Source organism: Gobius niger (assembly GCF_951799975.1).
Source record: "Gobius niger genome assembly, chromosome: 17".
NCBI lineage: Eukaryota > Metazoa > Chordata > Actinopteri > Gobiiformes > Gobiidae > Gobius > Gobius niger.
The window spans coordinates 24,971,690-24,992,344 of record NC_136868.1 but is presented as its reverse complement, the minus strand read 5'-3'; the positions used below and the strand labels follow the sequence as shown (position 1 = coordinate 24,992,344).

At 43.2% G+C, this 20,655-nt stretch overlaps 1 protein-coding gene across 1 annotated transcript; it reads left to right on the top strand.

Annotated features, from left to right (window-relative positions):
- Positions 1-7,689: 7,689 nt before the first annotated feature.
- tmem125a (transmembrane protein 125a) lies at positions 7,690-19,872 on the top strand. Its single transcript, XM_079575619.1, has 2 exons — positions 7,690-8,079; positions 18,715-19,872. The coding sequence occupies exon 2, from the start codon at positions 19,002-19,004 to the stop codon at positions 19,701-19,703; it is 702 nt and encodes a 233-aa protein (XP_079431745.1). The 5' UTR covers positions 7,690-8,079; positions 18,715-19,001; the 3' UTR covers positions 19,704-19,872.
- The last annotated feature ends 783 nt before the right edge of the window (positions 19,873-20,655 follow it).

Below are 20,655 nucleotides of genomic sequence, written 5' to 3'. Positions count from 1 at the left end.
TTTTCCGATGTTAATGAAAACACACATCATGCTACACCAGTATGTGGACAAATGCAACTCTTTTTTAAAATGTAAATGCGAGCAGCTTCACCCAGCAGATTGTCAAGAAGCTGAACTGACCCCCTTCCCTCTGCTGCCCTCCATTGTGTGCACATGTATTCAATAGGATTGATTCACTGTATGTGTTTTACACGAGCGCTGTAAGGTGTGAAAGGTTAGGATGATTCTAAGGGATCAGGCTGAAAAGGGCCCCAGAAGACCTTTTTTGTTATGTTTAAATGTTTAAAAGTTAAATGTGCTAGGGATGCTCATGCACTCAGGTACAGTGGGGGAAGGTAGGAAGTCTGGGGAACTGACCAAATACTTTTTTGCCCCACTGTATTTTGTCCATTTTGACTAACAAATGGGATATGTTCATTGGGTTACATTTTAATTGTAAAAAAAAAAAGAAGGGGCCCCTACATTTTTGTTTCCATAGGGCCCAGAATTTCTGGCAGCGCCCCTGGTGCTTTACATGTGGTGGAACTGACAACAAAACTGACTGAATTGAACTGATGTAGAAGAGAAAACATGTGTCACATCTTCAATGAAGGTATATGAGTTGTCTTCTGTACAGAAGACAACTCATATACCTTCATTGAAGATGGACAACTCCTGTACGACTGAGAGCTTACACAGACATGTGTGTCACATGTTTTGGTTTCTCGTGTCTCAAATAACTCATAAAAACTCTAATATGCTGCTGTGACGTTACATTTCTCAGTACAGTGAAGGTTGTGGACTATGTGTGTGTTTTTAGTTGATGTCAAGAGATGTTCCCACTTTTGGCCTTGCCCTCCAAACATTTGATGATGAGCTTGACAGCTTATTAAAATGTGTTTTGCCTTTTGTAGCTACTATGTAGTGTGTCCTTTGTTCCAACTTGAGGTGGGCTGGTTGCCATATAATCCATAAAGAGTTTGTGGTTTTATTGTAGCAGGTTGCCGCGATATTTGACAACAAATCTATTTGAAATGGTTCCTAACCTACTTTTTAGAAATATCGCGATAAGTCATGGCCTATTTAATGTGTTACTGTGTTACTGAAAACAACACACTTTGCAGCTTCATAAAGGTCTGAAGACGCTTTGACTCTCCTTAATTTCATTGCTTCCGTGCACTCAACACGCCCCCTGTCGGCGGTGATCACAGTTCCATTACGGGTGTCAAAACTCCTTTACCATCGGCACGCTTGTTTTATTTATTAGCTGTGTCACACCGGGTGTCATGTGCTCCATCTCCGCAGGGACCGCGAGGCGACCGTGCGCCTCCCCTCCCTCCACCGCCGCTGTCTGTCTGCGCGTGGCCACACCTGCGTGAACCGACCGGGGGAAGTCCGTGCGTCGTAGAGAGACAGCAGCCAGCATAAACCGAGAGAGGGAGAGCGAGGAGGAGGCAGGGATACGGGCACCTACGGGAGAGCCGAACGGAAAGCGAGGATAGTTCGGAGGGTATATCCGCGTGCAGATGGTGAGTTGGTCATGTTCGGCTTTGCAACGGCGGATAAACAGCGGGAAATTAGACTAAAGACGAAGCAAGATGCGTAATTTCGAAGAAGAGACACCGGATCCGCGCTGCAGACCGGGCAGGTAAGGAACAGCCGACTTGACATGACAACTTTTTACTTTCAATCTGGGTTTTGTTTGACAGCTGGACACAATTCTGTGGACAAAGTTAGATTATCAGCAATGTTTAACTCTCACTTTACGCATCCAGATTTGGCATAACCCGTGAAATAACCCATGTCATGTTACCTCTACGATGAGCATCTTCACTTTGGTTTTCGTGCGCACAACAGCCTATGGCCACGATTAAATTATTTACATTTTGTAGAGAAGTCTGGAAGGAAAAAGAATTATTCAAGAAGCTTAGCCTAATATTGTCCATTGTTTAACCTAAATTAAGAGGGGCCCTAATCATTTACACATCAGTAGTATATAGATTAAATGTATGATAGGGCTGGGTAATGTGGCAAAAAATATACATGTATGTGTGTATGTGTTTTTGATTTGATTGATTGATTTTTTATTTACTTAAACAACTACTCACTTTTATTAACCAGATTTACAATTTGAATAAACCTGAGCTTAAACAGTTGCTTTTTAGTCCAGTTTTACATTAACCTCTAAATTCCAAACCATGAGCAAAGGGTTAAAAATCCCTGTGACTCCTGACAGTGACCGAAAGTTGAGATTGCGATTAATTGCACAGTCCTCATTTATGAATATGTATAATTATATGTATGTATGTATAATTCTGAGTACACAGGTGCTGATCACGTTTCCATTCATGTCATTGACCAATTAACCGTCTCCCTGAGCCATCTCAGACTCTGACACTGCAGCCGCACCGAGTTAAAAAGAGAGTTTAATGGAATTCCCCTAAAAAGCGTTTTGTGTCCGCCGCAGCTCAAACAGGGAAGTAAACACAGTGCTGTCATTGTCTCCCACAGCAGTAACCTTTGTGCCGGGGGTGGCCCACTGATACAGCGTGTGCGGAACACCTTCTGTTTTCGTCCTGTAAATCATCTATTAGAAGTACTTTTATGCAGTCAGAGGTCAGGGCTGGTGCGGCATTGTGGAAAATCCATAAAGAACACACAGGACATGTGCTTTTGACGAGCTTGTGAAAGCGACTTTGAGCACGTGGAGAAGACTGATGCATTATTTTTACTATTTATAATTAGTGCATTACAATTATACTGTCCATATTGTGCCATAGGGCTGCTCGATTATTGAAAAAATAATAATCACTGAATATTTTCTGAGCAGTCGTAGTACAAATGATTTCCAGTATGCCCGTTTAAGTAGAGGTCTCTGTTTCACACCTGCCCTCTGCTTGCCAGCCCTCACACCTGCGCAAGCAAACCGAGCAGCGCGGCCTCATGACATCATCACACAGCGCTGTTTGTTTTTATGTCAGGCAATAGCACGAGCCATGGCACGTGAAATGTGAAGGGAAAATAATCCCAGCGCCTGAAATAATGCAAGTCTGCTTTGCCAGAAAAAAATAAATAAAATAATAATAATAATAAAAATAAAAAATAGATTTTTCCCCCCGATTATGCTAATTTTGTAATCGTTTAGTGTAATAATCGAAATCGTAATTGAATTTCGATTAATTGCACAGCCCCATTGTGCCAGAGCTGAAATACAACTAAACTGCCGTCAAACTCAAAACCGAACAAACATTCCAGCAATATCAACACCCACAGTGCTTTTGATTTGCCGTGCGTCATTAAACCTCATGTTTGGCTCCCTATAGTTAAAGCAAAGCAGAAACATGATCTGAGGTCGCTGCAGTTGGGCAGGTCTAGGTCTAGCAACACTATGTGCCCAAAGAAAGAGATCAGCTAAACGCAATAATGACCAGGTTATTCCATCAATGGATTTCTTATTCGCTGATGACACGGACATATTCCAAAATGACAATGCCAGGATTCACCGTGATCACACCCCATTAAGAACCTTTGAGATGTGCTGGAGAAGGTTTTTGCGCAATGGTCACACTCTCCCATCATCAATACAAGATTTTGGTGATAAATGAATGCAACACTGGGTCTTTTGACATTCCAGAAGCTTATTGAAACAATGCCACAGCGAATGCTTGCTGTAATCAAAGCTAAAGGCGGCTTAACGAAATATTAGAGCGTGTTACCTTTTTAGGGGGGTCAGGCACTTTGAAAGGTACTTAGAACTCGGAAAAAGGGAAAGCAGGACTAAACAAAGGGTGGCATGGTGCTCGAGAGAGGATGGCACTGTGGATGGCTGTGTGGAATTTGCACAAAGGGTGCTCAGGTTTCCACTACAACTCAAAACATGCTCAGTGGGCAAATGATCCAGCTAAATAATAATAGTCCAAGGCCTGGAGCTGGAGCTAGGTCCCAGGTTGCCCACTGCACATGACAGTCACTGTATAGGCTGTTGGATGGGTCAAATGCAGGAAACAACAATGAAGCTGACAAATGCGCACATTCTGAATGAAAACAAACATTCACCATCAGTCACAATCAGCACATCTCAAAAAGTGCCTTTATTTAATGATCATACCATGTCCTCTGAAAACAACCAAAAATGTCTCTTTGTTTAAACCTAAGGATCAGGACCAACTGGGACTATCCACAGAATGATCTGAGCAAAAAAAAAAAAAAAGGATTACCCTGTCGCAATCAAGCCAAATAGTGTAGTGCACGTCTCAAGCGGGAAAGTAAAAAGCATTGGAAGCCCAGTTGTGGCCGGATTCACGAAGCGGGCGGCTCCGAGCTGTCACTTCCATTGCAGCGGCCACGCTTAAAAAGCTCTTGACTTTAAAACAACTCAAGCTGAAAACAACATGTGATAGAGCTTGTTATAAAAGCGCCCAAAGTCAACGCCTCATGAAAGAGCAGGGGCAAAAAGCAAAGCAATTTATGGCCAAGCTCTGTCTGCAGTGTTGGTATGTGTGTGTGTGTGTGTGTGTGTGTGTGTGTGTGTGTGGGGGGGGGGTATAGGTGAGGTGTCACGAATGCCGGGCGCACACTGGAGTGGAGAGTATAGGCCGGAATTTTAAATATCTCCACGGGGCATTTTGTTTCAGTGTCAGTGGATGCTTTATATATTTATAGGAAAAAGAAGTCACTAAGTCGAGCTGGAGCGATTATGGAGAAGATCTGTTTGTAAATTGTCTGACCACGGGGCTGCGCGGTGTGAGGGAAAGTGGATGGTGATGGATAACTTTCTTGATTATTGATGTCGGTGCTGTATCTTGCTTTACTTTTTCAGCACATTGCAACTCATATTTACAGATACTATTTTTTTGGCGATAGGTACAAAACAACGAGGAGCCGTGTGTTATACAGTTTTAACGCATGACGTGGAGGCAGGCGTACCATGGCAACACAAACTGAAACTGAAACATTGTGGGCTTTTTGCTTTTTTTCTACGTCCGGGGCAGGAGTTTTTTGTTTTGGTTTTAAGCTGTTTTACCTGAAACTAGTTCCAACTCAATTGTTTGTCGTTACTTTGGAAACAGCTGCAGTGGAGTGATATAGGACATGATATCGCTGTTGCCGAACGCATGCCTGTTAGCCAATCAGAATTGAGTATTCACCCAGACCATGGTGTAATGATAAATTGATATGATATTGTGCTGCCACTTTTGCTATTTTCTAAGTTTTATAAGGTCTCTATCACCCAGGAGCTTTCCATCATTCATTGAAAATTTGTCATCTGGACTGGGCTGCTGAGAATTGAGTCATCTCATTCAAGAAGCTACTTCGGCTTTCATATCTTGCGCCCACAGCCTCTCCGACATCACCAATCACATTTAGAGATAGTGTCTTGGCCAAAGGACACAACGTATCCAGTTTTATAGCGGGTGGTCATACCGCCTTTGCTCTGCCCAATCCCGTCAGACCTTGGAAGCTAAGCAAGGAAGGGCCTGGTCAGTGCTTGGATGGGAGACCGTTTAGTAACACCAGGAAGTCTAGCGAATGTAGTGTGTGAGTGAGTGGTTGGTGGTGGTCGGAGGGGCCGATGGCGCAGACTGGTTGCCTGGCTTCCGTCAGTCTACCCCAGGGCAGCTGTGGCTACAATAGTATCTTACCACCACCGAGATTGGAGTGAATGAATAATGCAATGTAAAGCGTCTTTGAGTGTCCAGAAAAGCGCTATATAAAACCGATACATTATTATTATTATTATTATCAATGGTCTCAACTGACATAGCACTTTTTTCTACCTTCATCAGACCCAAAGTGTTTCACAGGAAGGAACCACTCACCCATTCACACTCTCATTCATGCACCAATGTACGCAGACACTGGAAACAAGTGGGTGAAGTGTCTCACCCAAGGACAATGTGCATGTGCGTGAGCTGGTATTCGAACCCCCGACCTTCTGAGCACGAGGCGACCCGCTCTACCATCTGCGCCACTTTCTCCCAATAATCTAACTGCGACACTTCGAAGAGCGATTTCGGTTCATTAGTGCCTCGAACTCAAATTCATCCAAAACGCATGAAGACGAATCGAATTCCCGTGGATGTGCTAATCAAAGATGAAGTCTGCAGCGGTGTCGCGTTACAGTAGAGACTGTCACTTCCGCTAGTGTGTGACTAAGACTGATCGTCCGACAGTTAGACAGCCCGGTCATCCATTATGGTCATTACTGTAAAGGCTCGACAGGCCACATGATGAAATATGTGGTAGCCCACTTCTGAAGCAAGGCAGAGGACGCGATGAAGAAACAAAGGCTGAATATCAAAATCCTGAGAGGTTTCCCCTTTGGTCCTAACAGTTCACATTGGTTCAACTTGCTGAAGCTATATTTGCCGTAGTTTATGATAAGTGTAACCTTCCCACTTGAAGCCTGTATGTTTATTACAAATCTTGCTTTCTTAGACTTATTCTGATGCCACGCGCTATTTAGCTTTAAGCGTTCCGAGTTGACATAGAAAGAGACTTGAAAGTTGCAGCCGGTCTGAATCTGACCCAACACTTAAGAGGACCATTTGGCTCCTAGCAGTGATTGAAGGGGCCTCCTTTTAGATAGGCTTAAGACGGTGGCTGTGAGATGAGAGTGCCGTATTGTGGGAAAGGGAAATGCAATCTGCCGCATGGTGTAATATTTTTTAATGACTTCCTTTAGTGTCATCTGCCATAGAGAAGTGTTATCCCGCAAATACTTGTGAAAGAGTATGAAGAAATTGTAGCGTTACTGAGGATCGCACTTCTTGTTTGGTATGTAGAAAGGTAGGGTTGTTGCTCTCTTGATTTTTATGCAGAGGTTTCTGTGTGACTTCCCTCGGTCCAAGTCATGCACAGGTGAAATGGAAAATCCAAATTCCCCGTATGGAATAAAACCTCTGGTCTGTTCTGGGCTATGATTGTGTGCACAAAACAGTTCCATACATGCTGAGCCATCCATGACCCCGGTAATTTGCTGGTGGCATCACAATGCGTTATTTTGGTGCAGTCTAAATAAGATTGCATCATGATGAGATGTTGGAAAAGCTGATGCAAATGAGGGACTGAGAAACCAGGGTAGGTACAATAGTAGGTGGTAGTGATCCATCCGGAGACATAAAGTTTAAGCGTTGTTTTTAAGGCATTCAGAATTTGAAATATTGAGCAACAGAATTAAATGCATCGAACTCAAGTTAAACTAAATGAGTGGTTTGGGGGGGTTTTAATTGGACTTTGAAGGAATTAAATAGAAAGTATTATACGCATGCTGATGGGAAATGTTCTTTGATTTGGAGAAAAATGAATGGAATTTTAAAATACCTGTTGAGGATGGTTTGCGAAGCTACTTTGGATGCGCTTCTTTTGTCACTGATGTGTGAAATAATGATTCCGATGTTGACAGAACAAGGGAATGTGTTGATTAGGAACATTTCAGTTCGCTCTGTTCCAACCATGGCGCACATATGAAATTTTAATAAAGCAGACTTCTTTTTCCTTTCATCCTTTCAATAAAAAAATAAAATGAATATAAAAAAATATGCTAGAACTTTGTTGCACTTTGGGTGGATGAACAATGGGAACAAAGGCTACAATGGAACTACAATAGTATAAATTCTGACAAAAAACAAACTTTTTGAAATCAGAGCTAATTTGTTATTTTTCTTTTCTTTTTTTCCCTTCTTGTTTCGGTATCACTTAGATTTTTGAGTCGGGGCCGCTGACAGCAGTGGGGACAGTGACTTACCAATTGTCCTCTGTGTGTTCCCTGATGTCCCGCCTGGCCCTGTCCATTGTGACCGTGGACGGGATAGACACCTCCAGCTACTGCGGATAAAGACCCATTCAGCAGCATCCTTCCTTTACGCAGCACACATCTCACTTTGTTCTCCCGGATGACCGCTTTTCTGCCCCCCTGCTCCTCACCGGCCCCGTTTGGTCAGCCAGTATAGCCCCCACCGAGTTTGGCATGGATGGTCATCTCTTAAACAGATGGAGCCAGGCCTGACCCCTCTCCTCGCCCGGGGGGGATGCCAGTAGACTGGAAGGCTGACTGGAGGAGATGAGAGTGGGCTGTGCTGAGGGGCGGTGTACCAAGAGGTAAAGATGTTTTACATGAAAACATTTACATTAAAATTGTGCCTAAATGCTCAATTTAGGGCAGAACACAACTGAATGGAAACAGTTATATGTGTATTGAATGCCATAAACAGTGAAATAAGCCGTTACCTTTAGCTCAAATTGTTAAAAATTTTGTTTTATGCTTTTGTTACTGTCGTACACTTTGTTGGTTAGAAAATGCAGCAAAAACAGTTCCACTCTTAGATTGTCAGCAATTTCACCGTAAGCCCCCCCCCCCCCCCCCTCCTCTTGCTCCCCTTTGCTATGCAGTTGTTTCAGTAAAGAGAAAAAAAGAGTCAATTTTGCAAATAAAACAACAACTTTTAAATAGTGAATAGCCCCCTGTCTCTGACAAATGTTTTTTATTATCAAAACTAAGAGTGCATTTGCACCCAAATGAGCTTAAAAATATACAATCAACTCTAGGACAAGTGAGACCATTTGAATTATCTGAACCGGGGCTATGACAAAAATTCTGAACTACACCGTGCTACAAAGGAAAGGATTATTGACAGTGTTCACTAGGGATACACCGATCCGACACTGGGATTGGATATCGGAGTCGATACTGAAAAAGTACGATATCGAGTATCGGCTACAAATATCAGATACTGAACCAATCCCCGTTTTGGGTAGTGTTGAAAATCTAACGAAAATCCAACAATCCTTGTTTAGTGTTTTTCTATTAGTTTTTGTTAATAGATATAACTGAAAATTGTTCTGTAACATTATGACAAGAAAAAGATAAGATTTCATTGTCCTCACAATGGAGTTAAGAGGACCATTGCCTTTTTTACTCAGAGAAAGTCACTTATACTGAAACTGGATCGGTGCATCTCTAGTTTTCACGCAATAAGTTAAATGCTGGTGGTAATAAAGATTATTGGGAATAAACTAACTATACCAAATAAAGACAGCAGGTGTGTAAAGATTTATACATTTTTCCCCCTAAGAAATTAATCAAGAACGCAGTGAAGTTTAAAACTAAAATGATGCCACGGACTTATCCAGATCTGCACCAAAATGAAAGATAGTGTGGCCTACCTCTGCTGCCTGCACCTCAGGTTGAGAATCACAGACTATTACACTTACTGCACATCACGGTCTCCTGTGGACTCCCCTGCAGCCTCACCTCCAACCCTCTATGATGTAGACAGAAAATATAACAGCTCAGGGAACACTGGGACCTTCATTTTTCTCCTCTAAATTATACCTGACATTTTATTTTTTGTACTTTGATAAGTCTGCTATGACAAGATAGTAGCCTGTTCCCATTTTCTGTGAAGAGAAGAAATCCAATTTATCACAAAGTTGCAAGAAAACGTGTGAAGAATGTCTCTCAAACTTACACGTATTTTGTGCATAACATTCTTTTTTATTTTTTATCACATTTGATTGTGATGAATTAGACTTTTTTTTCTTTTTAAAGTAGAATTGGAAATGGATGCGTGTGTCTGCTTACTCCAGGTGACTCCTAATCTGAAGAGACAAGACGACAAAATACACACACATTTGAATATTCTCTGCCTTTAGCTTGCAAAAAGTGATCTGCCTGTGTGACTCAAAGGGCTGCACCATATTAGAATATTTGTGTCATGTTGACACTATGTGGATAAAATCTAGATTTGGCAAAGAAGTTTGCTGTTACTTCGGCATGGCTCAGATGCTTGAGGTGCGTGGGGGACATCCGCATGTTGTTTTAGCTGCCTTCATTAATGTGTGTGTTGCAGTGATGCGTGTGTCTTGTTTGGGTACCTCTGCATGACCAAAAAGCAAAGTGCCCTTTCTACTATGTCTGCTCTCCATCCACCCCGGTCGCACTGGTAGCAAGGACTTAATAGTCTGGTTCTCTTGTACACGCGTAACATGCGCGATGTTTAGTAAAGATTAAAGAAATAAAAGTGTCCCTCCGCTGCTGCAGCCACTCGCTGCAGATCCAGGATGAGCGGGCGGGACAGGGAGGCAGCAGCCTCGCGCTGGACACCGTTCGAATGTGCAAAGTTACGAAATGTACAGGATTTAACTGATCAGAAACTGTCATATCGGCTGCGGAGGAGTTGCAGAGTTATGTAGTAATTGCAAGAATACGGTAGCGTATTGGAACTTTTGCGCTACAGCTGCAGGATTGAAAAAGCTGCTGAATTGGAAAAGAAAAAAAAAGTTGCTATGCGCCCTGAGCTGTGGCTACACACGGAGCATCATCAGGAGGTAAAGACTGACACACGATGGAAATGTCTCCTTAAAACTCAGATCAGACCTGGTGTTGTGGCACTTGAAGGCATGTGTGGTTTATATATGGAAAACTGTTGTTTTGGTGTTGTGTTGTTGATCTACTGTAGAAAGTAAGCCGTGTGTATCCTACGCTCGAACAGACTTTTCAAGGCAATTTAGCTTTTGTTTTCAATTTGACATCGATTCTAAGGAAGAAGACAAGGCAGTGGGATGTAAAGAGGAACATAATGTGAAGGTTGCCATAGAAGAGTAGTGCTGCTTGTAATGAACCACGCCTCAGTCGGCCTCTTTTTCTTAAATAACGCCCTCTCCCTTGCAGCGCAGCCTTTAGCGCAAAACCTGCGCCACATGCAAGATCGCGCATGTACCACGTTGCGTTTAGAGTTGCGTTTAGAGTTGCGCACGGACTGCGCCAGTCACAAGATCTGGCCCCATCTGTGCGACTGCTGTGATTGGCTGGACTATGTAATGAAATGGTAAAGGCAACAGAGGAGATGATCCAACGAACATGTTACTGTGCTGAAAAAACGAATGCTAGATGACCTTGAGTACTCTAACACATTATGCTCTATCAGTACTAAGCACAGAGTGGAGTCCTGAACAGTGTAGGGCTGAACTGTGCTGAGGAAAAAGTGTTACTCCATTTGCTAATATCTCAATTAAAACACAAGAACATATACATTATTTTTCATAGTAATTTTAAGACTGACGCGGCTTCATTTTTACATTGAATGCAGGAAGTAACTCAAAAGATGCGTAATAACTTGATTGAATTGTTATTTCTCATGACTCTCAGGCCCCCAAAAAGACAAAACTCCTTTGTTCAGCCAATTTGAATGTCATTGCCATCATCCCCTTACTGTATCGCCTCCCTGGCATCCTGATTAGCATACAAATCCAGATGAGTAATTTGAAAAGATCCACGTATCAACAATAAAAGTAGACAGTAATGGCCGCTGAGATGAATTGAGCGGGTCGGCGCGGCAGAGAGGGGGGAATACCGTCAGTAGTCCCAGAGCTTCCCAGGTAATTGGAGTGCAGGATAGTGTTCTTTACTCCCCGCTCAGCTCCTCTTGTGGTGACCTTGCAGACTCCAAACTTTTGAATGGAGCGAGATAGAGAGGTGTAGTGATGCCGCAGAGTTTGCAATTGCCTTTCCCTCCATTATTACCATAACAGAGAAGTCATTTTTACTTTATCTTCAAGGCTAGCGGTCCCAGACACACTCTTCACTTAAGACCAATTTATGATGTGTTTTTTTTTGGTTAGTTATTCGGCGCGGACTGTTGTTGTACACTGAACAATATTTGACTTGCTCCGCTGTGAGATCCATAAAGTCAGATCTTCTCATATAAAAAAGCATAAAGTGGATAATGGTGTGTACATTGTGATTCCGATCTTGGCTCCGCAGTCTGTGGGTTTCATATTGTGTTAATATAGAAAGCGTCTTGTGGGAGTTGTGTGGGAACTCACAGCTGAGGTGCGAGGACTAAAGCAGTGTTGGTATTAATGGAAATGTTATTAAAGGCCTGATTGAACAGATGAAAAGTCTCACACTCAGAGGTGGTGAGTCACACTGATACATAACTCTTGACTCATTTTATTCGACTCGTTTAAACATAATAAGGAGGCTCCGCAGCTCTATTATTTAAAGGGACTATACAGAGTTTAAAAATGTTAAAAATGAAGTATTTTCGTCCCCCTACATGTTCCAGCCATGTCCTAATGTGTATTATGAGCCCAGACCTATTCATCACAACTGCCTCTAAAATCCTGCACTGTCACTCAAGAAGGTCAAGGTCAAGGTCGAGGTTTTTTTTAAATAGCACATTTTAAAAACAGAGTACTGCCCCAAAGTGATTTCCATATTCAGTGCAAAAATACCCACAAAAAACAACTGCAACAATGTACAAAAAATAAAAACTGCAGCATAATCAAATGTCTAGCTCAGCCTGAGCAAAGAGATGCGTTTTCAACAATGACTTGTCAACAGAGGAGGCCATTCTGATTGCCAGAGGCAGAGAGTTCCGGAGTTTAGGGCCAACAACAGCGAAGGCTCGATCTCCTCTGGTTTTTCGTTTGGACCGTGGGCAGTCTAAGAGCAACTGGTCCGAAGACCTCGATGATCTGCCCGGAGTGTGCAAATTCAGCAAGTCTTTTAAATACGAAGGTGCCGAGTCATGAAAAGGTGTTACTTCGGGTCCGAAGTGCCGTCATGCACAAGCTTAATATAGAAGCTGCAGTTACACATACGACCTGAGGTGGCAGTAGTGAGTATAAAATGTCTATCTTGCATATAGCCCCTTTAAAGCTGTCTGTTACATTAAATACTAATTTTGTATTAACTCAAAACATGTCCGACATTGAAGGGTCTGATGGGAGATTTCGTGAAGACCAGCACGTGGAACTACTGGATGTTTTGTTTTAGATCAATATTGCATTTTCTAACCAAAAGATTGCGATAAAGATGTGACAATGCGATTTCGAGTTGATTACAATTAATCTGAGATATCGGCACTGTCTGGTCCTATAATAAGACACAGTGGTTGCAGTTTGGTGTTGTGTATTTTGCAGGGCCGGTATGACAGGGCTGATAAGGTGGAGTCTAGAGGTCGTATCGGTGATAAAGGAGGCAGGCGGTCACAGCTGAGCAGCCCTGTGTTTGCCTGGGCTTTTATGGCCGCCGTATTACTGCATTGAGAAACACCGCGCGGATTGAGATATACTCCTGCCATTAAGGCTTCGATTTGTTCTTATGATCCGTGCTGCGTGCCAATGACTAGCACTTTATCACCATCAGCTGTTGCCTGCCACACTGAAGCAACACAAAATGTCACTTCCGTTATGCACAGGTCTGTTGGACTGTTCGAAAAACAGTGGAGGCAAAAGTCAAAATAAAGAAACATTGTAGACCATTTGTAGACCATGTGTGAGCTGTGTTGGCCAGTGGTTCTCAACTGGTATGGCTTGGAGGTCCACCGTCTCCATATGCTAAGCCGCCACCCAAATAGGAACTAAATGTGCTATGCATAATGTATAATATTGTATTTTCCTTGTTAATTTAAGCGTTACTTAGTAAGTAAGTAAGTAAGTGCTTTATTTGTCATTGTACAAGCGTGCAATGAAAGAGCGTTCAGAGCGCGCCGCCACTGTGGGTCAACCTGACCAGCATGTTTTTGGAGCTAGAGGAAACTGTAGCACCTGGAGGAAACCTGTCTGTCTGACTTCAGTGCTCCTCTGATCCTCTGAAACGGTGCAGCGCCTCCTGGGTTTGTCCCTATTTTAGAGCGTGGTGTCCTGCACTGGTCAGCTCCTCCACCTCCTTCTTCCTCTTTCTCCTGCGCAGCTGCCTCCGCCCCACAACAGTCTTTCACCATCTCCTAGGAAGAGCTTAGCAGTAAATCTGTTTTATTCTCCAGTGAACGTCCATTAGCCAGAACAATAGAAGGCATATGTGGCTTAGCCATGAGTCTCGCCCGGATACCTCCTCGTTTGTCCCTTCCTTGTTTTCTGTAGCTCCTCTTGTGACGCCTCCACCGTGCTGCAGGTGTGGGGGGCTCTTGGTGCCTCTTCAGTGTCTCTGTAGAAGAAATGTGTAGGTCTCAAATGGGTTTAGCTGATAAGCTAGCTGTTTACTTTTAAATAAGCCAAAAATGAAATTATGATCAGAATAACTTGGCTAAACAACAGACTAAAGTTTTCCTATCTTTTCAGGAGATAATTATTGTGAGGAATGATCCTTGGCAAAGGCTTGCAACCCACTGAAAATGTCCGTGACCCACTTTTGGGCCCCGACCCACAACTTGAGAACCATTGGTGTAGAGTCGACAATGCCATAGAGTGGCAGATCAATTGTCTATGTGACATTTTACTAAAGCAATTTTAACACAGTATGTTCAATTAAGTCTAAACAAAAATATTTTTATATTTCCAAGTTACCATGTGGTTTGTTGCTGTTCATAAAAAAAACAAAAAGCTGGGATGGGAGGATTAATTAACATAAATTTCGTGACATGTTGTGGATTCTTGCGCCACGATAACGATACAATAACGATAATTTGTTACCATATTGTGCTGTCCTTGTTTTTTACCGAACACCATTTCTGTGACAGTCCATTATGTGCATTTGTCCATGCTTAGAAATGGGCGATTTAACAGTTAAATCGTAAAACAAGCCCTAAACTGCTACACAACCCCTTCTGGCTGCATCCTCTCACACTTCTCACTTTGGAATTGACCTATTACTCAAGGTCATTCATGTAACATCAAATGTATTTTCCCCGTATTGTTTTCGCCACCTGCGCACCTTTGCAACCTCTGCCTAAAACAACACTCCCTCAATTACTGTTCTATTCCTGTCCCGCTCCCTGACTGTGAGTCTTAACCAGCTGGGATTAATTAGAGACTCTACCACACAATCCCAACTTCACCATCCGTCTACCTACTGCACACGCAAGCATGCACGCCATCCTCGCTGCTGCCGAACCTACAGTATACTCTGCCATGGCACATGATCATCTATCAGATCCAGGATGTGAAACAGCTTGTAGCCAATAAACAGCTCCCGCCTCCGCCGCTGCAGCTCCCCCTCGCTCCGTTGTAATTACCTCCTTCCTCGTAAGACGGCACTCGGAGGCTCCTCGTGTCAGCCTGTGTCACGGCATGCGCGCCTCACCTCGCCGCGCAGCATTACCTGCCCGCACTAAGACGAAATGGGAGATTTCGTTTGGAGGAAGACGGATAGAAAGTGGCAGAAAATTGATTCTGCCACTTACAGTACCGAGTTTCTGAACCTGCAGCCCCAGACCAGCGAGGCACTAATTTAATAACAGTCGCAAAGGAAGCAAAACCAAAACAATGCAAGTCCATTTTTGGTTTCTCACATGGATTGCGCTAGTGAACATTCAAATTGTTCTAGGAGGTTGGGTTTTCCAAGCACCAACAACAAATGGAGCTAAAGTTAGGTGGAAAACACACAAACTACAAGATATGTTTTTTATTTCTTGTGTTCTCAAACATCTGGTTGTCGCTATGTGTAAACCTGCTCCTGCGCAGTGCTTTAGCCTCTGCAGTTATAAAACGCACAGTGCTTTGTGATGCTAATGATGTGTCCACCACTAATGAACGCCCACACCTGGCTAATGACAACAAGCTAACTACTCTCTTTGTTTGATTTGAACCATTACTCATTAGATCTTGACGATAAACTCACTGTCTTGGTTATTAAAAAGTGTTAGTTAACATCATATAGTGGCTTAAATTATTTGTAGAAGCCTCTGTCATTGAACTCTGTCATGTGACTTTTGATGGCGGCCATTTTGATTACGGAAGTAGAATTATGCAGTACTGCAACATGTAACAATATCTCTACTCATGATATAAAAGGAAGACAACTGCCTGACAATGGCATTTTTATGTAATCGTAATCATTGCTCAAGAAGATAAAAGTAACAACACGGCCCCAGAGAGCGCACGTTTATGTGAAGAAACTAGTGAGTCAGTGTTCAAGATGTTAGCATGCTACCGGTTTGCATTTAGCTTCAACAGCTTAGCTCTGACCTCTCCAAGAGAAAGCCATGAACCACACTCCAAACATCTAGCCGACATGTGACAGAGGTCAGAGCTGAGCTGTTACTGTAATATTTCCTCAGTGTTCATAGATGTGAGCCACACATGTGTTGATTGTGTTGAAGCCATTGACAGTTGCTAGCCAGTAGCACGCTAACGTCTTGAGCAGCTTAAACATTGACTCGCGCTGAGAGAAAGATTTTCTGTTTGTTTATAACAGAAGTGCTACGTCTGTGCCACATTTGCTGGTTATTGCACATAAACGTGTGTCTCTAGGGCCGTGTTTTAACTGTTTTCTTCTTGAGCAATGATTACAAGTACATATAAATGCCACGGTCAATCAGTTGTCTTTCATTTTCATCCTGAGCACTGCATAATGCTACTTCGGTATTCAAAATGGCCACCGAAACTATGTGTGATGCCATTGGAAACTCATGTATAGGGAGTAGAGATACTGTAGATGCTATCTTACCACAACACAGAGGATCAGTCAAAAATAGGTGGTTGTGATTTGATTTTTACACCCTGAGCCCATTGTTTTTCAGCCAGCTGCCACGTATGTATAGTAGTTCAGCTGGAGAGAGTGTTGTCAGTGAAGTCATGAAGCCCACTATTGATCCTTTTTGAACAGGAGCATACCGGAGCACTGAAGGATCTTAGCTCGACTTCTTTAAAGGTGCACTATACAACATTTTGGTGGGGAAAAAAATACTGTAAATATACATTCTTGTGTGACCTAGCAGTGACCCAGCGGCTGTATAAGTGGTCAGCAGGGCGCCTTTAATTTACATCATGAATGCTCTATGATCCATTGTTTGGAAGGTTTTCACTCCTGACAGGCCCTCTCACCAGAAAATCTACAAAACAATTGATCCTGGAGCGTCTAAGAGACCAGTGTGATTAAAAGGTGAGCTGCTAACCTCTCATACAGCCGCAGGGTCACTACAAGGTCAAATATGCATTATGCGCAGTATCAACTTTTTTTCTTTGCATAAAAAGTTGCATAACGCACCTTTAACATGGATGAAAAAAGTTTCCTGACCTTTCTGAAAAATATTGCTGTTACTTTTTTAACCAACAAACCAACGCCCCCAGAACTTAACCTCTTTTGCAAGGGGTAATAACCGCTGCAGTGGTATTGAATTTCCCAGGTTAATTCTGTAGCGCCGCCAGTTTTCATCACATTGTATTATAAACTGATACTCCCAATTCGCTCCCATCCTATCATCTGTCAGTACGAATTAATCACTGGAGTGAATTTGCCGCTCTGGTATTTGCTGTATCACTTTGCACCTGCCTGTACTGAGCTTCATACTTGCAAACCTTTGTTGAGCCGCAGTGAAGCAGATCCTTTTGTATCTGGAGTGGGCATGAGACTGTACGTGTGGGTAGAAGTCATGGCCGGATTATACTGTTGTTTTATGACGTTTTATATATATATGTTTCCCAAATCCAAGTTAAAGCAGTCCAATCCCCCAGTCTGTCACTTCTGTCAGCTTGTGCCGGGGCAAGTGGGGTTCGGGCACCGCGCTGCTGACTTTGATGGAAATAAAAGGGCTCCGGCAGGGTTTTAAAGACAAGCTGTCGGCAGCCATAACCTTGAGGTGCTTTGTTTATGCTCATGTGTATGTGTATCTCCCAAGACTTGTGTGCGTGTTTACATGATTGCATTACGGAGGTGTGATGAGGTTACAAACTGCTATGTAGAAAATGCTGAGGCAGGCTAAAGATTATGGGATTGGGAATAATAGATTGATGGGGGTGTTTTGACATGCAATGATTCATATAGTGGGATTTGGAGCTGGTGGGGAGGATGAGAGGGGAAAATTTACATCTGTGCATTAGACGTGGGTGGATGTTTATGGAGTGCGGATCGTCATTGTTTATTCTACCGGCAGCTGAACCCTGTTTTATCCCTCCGCCTCTGTAGTGGCGACGCATTAGCATAGTGATAATGAGAGATGGAAGAGGTTGCCGGTGTCAGCAAGGCTTTTTTTTTTTTGGAGTCTGCAACTTTGTAGTTCGGACAAAGTGCGAAAAAAGTGAGTTTGCATGCTCAGGTTTGACTGAGATGCTTTTTGGTGATGAATGTAGAATTTCAACCTTGTGCTTTTCTATCTCTTCTTTTTGGTCACAGTTACACCGTTTCAGAGTTTGGAAAGTGAAACTTACATTTCTGTGTCAGTTTTACAATATGTACATCAGAAATCTCCACTGCACAGGTTGGTAGGGAGTCCCTGCCTCAAGTGGAGGAGTTAAAGCATCTCGGGGTCTTGTTCACGAGTGAGGAAACAAGGACAGAGCGTGAGACTGACAGGCAGATCACTGCAGCGCCTTTTTGAAGAAGGAGCTAAGTCAAAAGGCAAAGCTCTCAATTTACTGGGAAATCTACATTATGTCTCTTATCTCGTATGGCCAGATATTGTGGGTTATGACTGAGACAAACACAAAAGGAGAGAAATGAGCTCGAGTTAGAGTGGCTGCTCCTCCACATTGAGAGGAGCCAGCTGAGTTTTCAGTTGGCCGTGGAACGCCTTATTGCTTCCTCAGAGGAGTGAGAGGAAGTGTGAGTGGATGAATGGGCATGGGAAATCATATCCTATCATGCATCGTCACCCCACAAGCAATTTAACATTGCAGGAAAATAAAATGTGCCCTACTGTGCTTTCTGATATGACACCCAGTAATAGTAAGGCACATAGAGTCTAGGAGGTGACTTGAAATCTAATAATAATATGATGTTAATATATTTGTGAGTATAATCCTTAGGTAATGTGTTTTCGATGCGCTCACTCTGGTTTGCTCTTTTTTCAGGTGACTGCTGCCGTTCTGCAAAGCACAGCTTTGGACAACTGGCTCTTTGATTGGATATTGATGCAGTAACAAGGAGCTCTACACAAGCTGGAGGATTTACCAACAAAGAAGATAATTAAATTGACTTGCCTCGTGCCTGCTTTGTACCAGTTCATCTGTGTTTAGCCCAAAGTAAAGAACTGTCTATTGACCACAAAGACAACGGATTTTAGTGGAAGATTTCTTCAATAGGCTGGTTTTGCTTCAGTGGTGGCTGCCTCACACAACACGCTGGACGCCATAGCAGGATGCCTGAACTGGAAAACTTTCCCCCCCTGGGGGACCCCCATCAAGACCCCGGGTTGGATCAGAACGGACCAGCCGACCCTGCCCAGATCCAGCACAGCATACTGGAGGAGCAAGTGGAACTATGGTGGTTCCGAGATCCCGGGAAGTCTTTGCTCTGCTACTGCGTGTCGATACTACTGATTCTGGGCTGCGGACTGGGCGGCGTGGGGCTTTTGTCCACCACGACCAGTGTGTCCAGCGAGTGGCGTCTGGGGGCAGGCACGGCGCTATGTTTGCTAGCCCTAGGGGTCCTACTCAAACAACTGTTGAGCTCTGCTGTGCAGGACATGAACTGTGTAAGAAGCCGACAGAGGATTGACATGCTAAAAAGTGGCGGGTTATCGGACGTCCTTGTGGTCCTGATCACCGGTGTGTCCCTGCTCATATGCGGGGGGGTTTTACTTCAGCTGGCACTAGCTAACCACATGCCCAAGCCGGGACAAGCCCTGAACGACATGTACATCTCCGGGGTGGTTTTGCTGGCAGGAGGGGGGGCCGCCGTGGTGGGGGTGGGGATATACTCGGTGGTAGTGATGCTGCTCGGACGGACGAGGCATGGGCGGCGAATTGTGGATAGAGTTTTGCATATTTTTACTGTTTCGGGACATATCGATCGTCAGGGGCGCAGGGAGACGACATCCAGCCTGGCTAACCTCATCTGACTCACACTTTTGAAACAAGACCTGTTTCTAATGGCTCCTCAAGATCTGAACGTAAACAAAGATGTCAGCACAGTACACTTTTGAAATTGTTATGCCATTATTGACTGAAAAGATGAAAGAAGAATTACCATATGTGATAGGGATGTAACTCATGACTTTAGTATTTGACTAGTCAGTATGTCAGTATGAAGTATGAAGTGAATGTGTTTTTATTCTAACAAGATATTAACTACACATATGTTTAAGACTGCATATTGATTGGCTAATAATAACTGATTGTTAAAATAGTTATACATTTTTTGAATAGTGAACTAGTCACTCAATCATCCAGCTTTGGAATCAAAATATCAGATCGCAGCGGCTCAGTGGTCGACCGTTGAGGTTAAACCAAGGCATTCTGCTGATGTGTCCTTGGGCAAGACACCCACACATTGCCTGCATTTGAACGTGTCTCTGTGACTGTGAGATCGCCGATGATCAGAAGGGCTGTAGGCTCAGATTGACAGTCTGACGCTGGGTTTTTCGGAGGGGAACATCACATTACGCTATATTGCATTTAAATCAGATGTTGTTGCTCCAAATACTCTGCCAAATATTCCACTGTGACGTTTATAAAATTGATCCTGTCGTCGCTGAAAAACATGAACACTGATATTGGGTTAAAGCAAGAGTAGCCTCTACATGGGGTGCCGTTGTCTCAGCAAAGTTAGAGAGAAGCCAAAAGAGCCGCATTTGTAAAGTCCGCTAATATGAGCTGTCGGACAAAACGAAAGGACCACTGTCACTGAACATCGCGATGGACTTTTAATATATCATTTAAAAAGACACTGAAGCACATGTTTTAGTCGAATGAAGACGTGTTCAAAATACACTGTGTCTGTTCCTTTTCTTTTTTATGATTGAATGTGAGCTTTAGACTCAAAGATAGCGTTTTTTTTTGGTTCTCTATAGG